The following is a 5966-nucleotide window of genomic DNA, read 5'->3' as shown; positions in this document are numbered from 1 at the left end:
TGTCAAAATACCTTCTCCTTTTGTGACAATAGCAGTGTAGACGGGGTGATATAACAATAACACATGGAACAGGAATGTTATAGCACAAGTGTCAGGTTTTTCTTGTTCACAGATCAAGGTCTAGGGTAAAATAACCCCAAAGTCATGCAGTATGTGGGGATATTAATTAAATGAAATATTAGGCCTCCAGTGGTTTATATAACTATGTATGATGATTATCAAAAACTGTTTATTATAGTTCAGTGGCTGGCTGCACTGAAATTATGATGTGATTGATAAGCCATGGCTGGATTATTTATTCCTGTCACTATTTTGATACTGAGTTATAAGAATTTTAATTGTAACATCAAAACCATCTATCATTCTGTACATGTTACAATCATGGGTTACAATCATAGTTACAGTCGAAGTCATGATCTCTAAGTCTATCAAGACACCAGTAGATGGCGCTACAACATCCTGTAAAAACCTACAAAACCATAGAGCTACGGTTAAAACCTCGCGAGATGAGGCAAATCTCAGTCCGGACCAATCTCTTTATATCTCGCGGGACCTTCTACTTCCGCCTCTTTCACTCCCTGTAAGCCAACATGGCAGTCGGCAAGAATAAGAGACTGACCAAAGGCGGTAAAAAGGGTGCCAAAAAGAAGATGTAAGTAACGAAATTCATGTGTCATACTGTGTGGTAGACTGTGCTTTCCTTGATGGTGACAGTTGTAGGTATAAAAAATTAAGGATGAAGCTGATAATGACTGGATGTTAGGAGAGTGCGATAAGCTGCTCACCCAACTTCACCACCGGCCTCAGAGCTACAAACAATTGTCACGCTGATTCCCTTCCTTACTTATCCTACATGTTTATACCGTTATATAATTGATGATAACCTGTTACCACAAAGTGTTTCTACGTTAAAACGCACCTTAACGCATGCCTCCCAATCGATACATCGGTTAGTTAGGTGTTAAACGTAATGCAACGCTACGGCATTGTAAAGCTAATGTTGGCGTGAATTTGCTACGACTAGCTAGCAAAGATGGCAGTCGAGTCCCCCATCAACGTTAATGGCTGGCCATGCAGTTCTCAAAATAATTGAAAAATAAATGTCAATAAAACAGTTATGGTAATGGTGGATAATTAACTGGCACGACGTTGCTGTTTATGTTGAGCAGCTGAGCTGACCCGTTCATGAGGTCCTTCATTGGCTGTAGAAGCTAGCTGCAGTGTTAGCAAATAGCATGAATGTGTTTTTAAAACCTGCATTAAACTGTCCATCCCCCGGTTGATGCTGGCAGGTGAAATTGTGAATTATGTTCAATATCGTAAGCTGCATTATCTTCGCTTTTTCCACAGTGTGGACCCTTTTTCAAAGAAGGACTGGTACGATGTCAAAGCACCAGCCATGTTCATCATCCGCAACATTGGCAAGACCTTGGTCACCAGGACTCAGGGAACCAGTAAGTGTTGATTTCCTTGCTGCAATTGAGTTGTATAAGGCATCCTAAAATGAGTAATGTCGACGGCACCTGACCAATTTATAATTACAGTGTTTGTGTGTCTGAGCCACATGGATGGCATAAATGACTGATTCTCAACCCATTACAAATGCTTTTATATTGCTATATCTAGTGTTTGCAAAAGATGTGCATGGGAAAAAAACAAAACGAATGATCAATTAACATCTTAGTCGATTAAGACACAACCGACCGATTGATAGACTTTGATGGGACAGCCCTAGTTGACACTGAGGCAAATGCAAGCAATTTATCATAATTCATAATCAGAATTATTATTGGCAGATGTACTATATTAGCACACATGCATAAGGAGTTTGTCCTGATGAAAAATAGATGGCAAACTGTTCAAGTCAAAATAGGCCCACTGAGTACTTATGTGATCATCACCTGATGGTATTTTGAGAAATCATTAATTTATGCACTTTTACAACTGCTGTATGTTTTTTCAAACTCTTACATGCAATTCCCATCTCCTCATCCCCCTCCAGGAATAGCTTCAGATGGTCTTAAAGGCCGTGTGTTCGAGGTGAGCCTTGCTGACCTGCAGAACGATGAGGTAGCCTTCCGCAAGTTCAAGCTGATCACAGAGGATGTCCAGGGCAAGAATTGTCTGACCAACTTCCACGGCATGGACCTGACCCGTGACAAAATGTGCTCCATGGTCAAGAAATGGCAGGTAATGTTTCCGTTAGATGGAACAGTGGTATTCAATGATGTTAATTTAAATGTTAAGTGTTAGTGTGAGTCCCCCCCCCCCCTTATCTGGTTAAGATCATGGCTGCTGGTAATGGTCAAGATTGCTAATATAAAATGCTTAATATGCAATGAAATTATCTAAATGTGATTATCATTGCCATCACATTAAATGCAGTAGTTAATCGCTGTGAAAATAATGCTGTTGGTTTCCTACTATGTAGAAGATGAGCATGGATCTGTACTCCCAAGTATACAAAGCAATCGGGTCGATAGAGGAAAGTGTATTGTTTGCGTCATAACCCTGCCATGCGTTTCCCTTCATCTCCATCCAGACTATGATCGAGGCCCATGTGGACGTGAAGACCACGGACGGCTACCTGCTGCGTCTGTTCTGTGTTGGCTTCACAAAGAAGCGCACCAACCAGATCAGGAAGACGTCATATGCCCAGCATCAACAGGTCCGTCAGATTCGCAAGAAGATGATGGAGATCATGACCCGTGAGGTCCAGACCAATGACCTGAAGGAAGTCGTCAACAAGCTGTACGTAGACACTTTGATTATTATTTGACCTGCTAGGATATTTATGTTGGGCAATGATGACAAATGGATAATTACTGTGTCCCAGCTCAAAGTTTCCGCTGGTTCTGATTTGAATGAGTGTCTGTTTAAAGTGTTCTTTTAAAAGGGGTGCATACTGTAGGTCAAAGAGGGTTTGATGTTATCGACTTTATGCCGCTAATGGTAGCTGTATAGCCAGGCTGCAAAAATGAAGGGCTTTATTCGTCACTAACTTGGAAGCAGCAAAATGTTGGTGGGACCTGATTCGCAGAACTGTGCTAATAACAATAGTAATAATGGATGAGATATAAATAAAGGTACTGTAGAGATTGGGAGATCAGCAGTATGATGAAGTTAAAGACGGCTATATCTTTTTGGCAACAGTACAAGAGCAGAGGTATAATGATAGCAGTGTAAAATATAAAAGTACTAGAGCAGATGCATTATATATATTATATTTTAACCCATGTAGGGTGGGAACCCCTATTTGTAACTATACCGTTCAAGATGGGAACCCCTTTTGGGATTGTTGCTGTGTACAGTATATAGCAGTAGTTTTTCAGAAAACTAAAGATATAGAAGGCGTTTTTAGAATCTGCTTTGAGTCTAAATGGGTTAAGAAGCAGTGTCAAACGTAGCAGAAGGGACATACAGTACACATGCAGGAGTCTTTGTTTGTTATCACTCTGCTCTTAAAGCGCCACTATGATATTTAATGTGAATCGTTCTATAGTGAGGACATTTAAGTGTCTAGCTTATGCTGGAAAATCGGCAGCATATATAAAAATTGAGATTTCAGTGAGTTTTACTTTGGGAAGTGTTTTAAAGATTAGATTTAAAACCCACCTCAACATGGAATCGTAGGATTCATGTTCAATATTGGTGAAGTTGCCCTTAAAGTGAATGGGTAGTTTCTATTTGCACATTGTAAAAAGAGACGTGATGTAAGTGACACCTATAACTAAATCCCTGGGTGTAATGTTCAGATTTGAATGAAGCATGGTCAACGGTAGTATAGTGCATATCAATACTAATGCAGTGCTGTGGATTGTATCATACAGGATCCCTGACAGTGTTGGCAAGGACATCGAGAAGGCTTGCCAGTCCATCTATCCCCTCCACGATGTGTTTGTCAGGAAGGTCAAGATGCTGAAGAAGCCAAAGTTTGAGTGTAAGTGATTTTTGTGTTTTGCATAAAAACTATCCAAATCCATTTTCCTTTGCTGCTACCTTGGAAACCAAGCCGTTTACGGACTCTTGATTATTTCTTTTGACAACCTTTCATTGACATCACCTTACATTTCCTCTTCAAAGGAAGAGGGAACTCTCAAAGGAAATGTTTGGTCTCATTCAAAGCCCATCATTATTCCTACTACAGCCAGAGAACGATTGATGCGACACTGGAGATAAAATAGTAGATCAAAATGTTTCTCTTTCTACGTAATGGAAAAAGCACTTAATGAATTTAGAGTCAACTTTGTCCAAGCTTTGAAATACTGCTGACAGGGGTCAGGACATCATTTCTATATTTAAATTTGATAAGGGCATTAATATCGATATTGTCACATCCCTAGTCAGGAGGTTCTTGTTGGTGGCCATAAAGTGGCTACAAAATAACAAATATTTCCGAAATGGCTAAAAATGTTGTTTTTTTGCAGTGGGCAAACTGATGGAGCTCCATGGTGAGGGTGGCGGCGGAAGTGCAGTCAAGGCCACTGGTGACGAGACAGGGGTCAAGGTGGAGCGAGCTGACGGCTACGAACCCCCCATCCAGGAGACTGTCTGAAGAATCCACCATGTCACAAGTTTAATAAAAAAAAAAAATGTAAATGTGGAGACTGTCCTCTTGTTTTTTTGTTCAATTCTATGCTGTTGTGCAGTGATTCTCAACCTGAAGGTCGGGACCCCAAATGATTTTGGGGGGTCCCCAGATGATAAGCTTAATGTGCAGTATTGTTTTCGGACTCAACTGTAAAAATAACATCATGTAGTAAAGGTCAGGGGTTCCCAAAGTTGGGGTCGTGGGACACTACATTTTTTTTATCTAAAAATGATTACAAATACATTTTACCCATCTCATTAGATACTGTAAATGTGATTGAATTCTATATTAACAAGATTATTAAGTCATACTAAAATACATTACAAATAAGCACTGAACGTCCAAGGTTATGTGCATAAATTGCTGCTAGATCACGTATCTATTGGTGCTACTTAAAGCAACACTACTTAACTCTGACTTAAATGTTATTTGGTGGTACTGCCTGATAAAAATATCTGGAGTACAAAATGATAATTTCCTTGTGACCTTAAAAGGGGTGTTCGTTTGTTGATGAAATTGGTAACCCACCTGAACTTTAAGAGCTGGAGAGACCTGTTACTGAACAAACACTATAGCAATGATAACTTCTATAGAGCTAACCAGAAGATATCACAGCCTCTTCAACCTGAACCTACTTGAGCTCCCCCAGGGGACAAGCCAGTACTTTGCACCCTTTCTTCGTTTTGAAAATAGCCAGTCTAAGCTCAATGTGCTAAGAAATTTATTAAGGTTTATTTGGCACAATGTTCGCCTGTTATGCCAAATGTTACATTAAAATAACGGAATGGCTTTATAAAGATCCCTGAACACTAGTACTTGAAAGTTAGACTAGAACGATTATACAATAGATGAACCATACTAACTATTGTAGTGACATCTTCATAGGGGTAATGGGATGTGAGGTGCATTAGAACCTTGATCCATAACTTAACCATGTCAATGAGCCATGGCAACCCATCTACCAAGCCACATGAATAGTGATGGTTCAAAGAAACATGGGGGAAAAAAACTGCAGGTCAGTAGTTGGCCACTAGATGGTGCAGCTGTAGAGGATATGTCCATTTCTGTGAAGGTCAATGTATTGGAAGATTTCATTACAACCAAATGCTACACCTGCCATTTTCACTCATTAACACCTTCATACACTACAGAGCGGACACATTGTTGAAATCATTCAGTGTTTTTCTGGCTTAGAATGAGCTTGAATATAGCCAGCCCACTGTGGCGCATTGTTAATTTATTTTAAAAAATGAATTCTGATATACAGTATATCAGTATGGTTTAGTCATGGTGGTCAAGAATCCTGGACAAATTCTAAACTTTGGCTTTGAGTACTGTATACACATTTTCCAACGAGCTTTAGTCAACAATTGCA

General features: G+C 39.8%; 1 protein-coding gene across 1 annotated transcript; it reads left to right on the top strand.

Moving 5' to 3' along the window:
• The first annotated feature begins 536 nt into the window (after window positions 1-536).
• On the top strand, window positions 537-4603 carry rps3a (ribosomal protein S3A). The gene is made up of 6 exons (XM_084068426.1): window positions 537-652; window positions 1351-1454; window positions 2003-2190; window positions 2543-2751; window positions 3831-3940; window positions 4428-4603. The coding sequence occupies exons 1-6, from the start codon at window positions 591-593 to the stop codon at window positions 4553-4555; spliced, it is 801 nt and encodes a 266-aa protein (XP_083924552.1). The 5' UTR covers window positions 537-590; the 3' UTR covers window positions 4556-4603.
• Window positions 4604-5966: the final 1363 nt, after the last annotated feature.

Source organism: Gymnoscopelus microlampas (genome assembly GCF_963454915.1).
Source record: "Gymnoscopelus microlampas genome assembly, chromosome: 2".
In the NCBI taxonomy this organism is placed as follows: domain Eukaryota; kingdom Metazoa; phylum Chordata; class Actinopteri; order Myctophiformes; family Myctophidae; genus Gymnoscopelus; species Gymnoscopelus microlampas.
The sequence above is the reverse complement of the archived record's forward strand: the minus strand, read 5'-3'. Positions and strand labels throughout refer to the sequence as shown.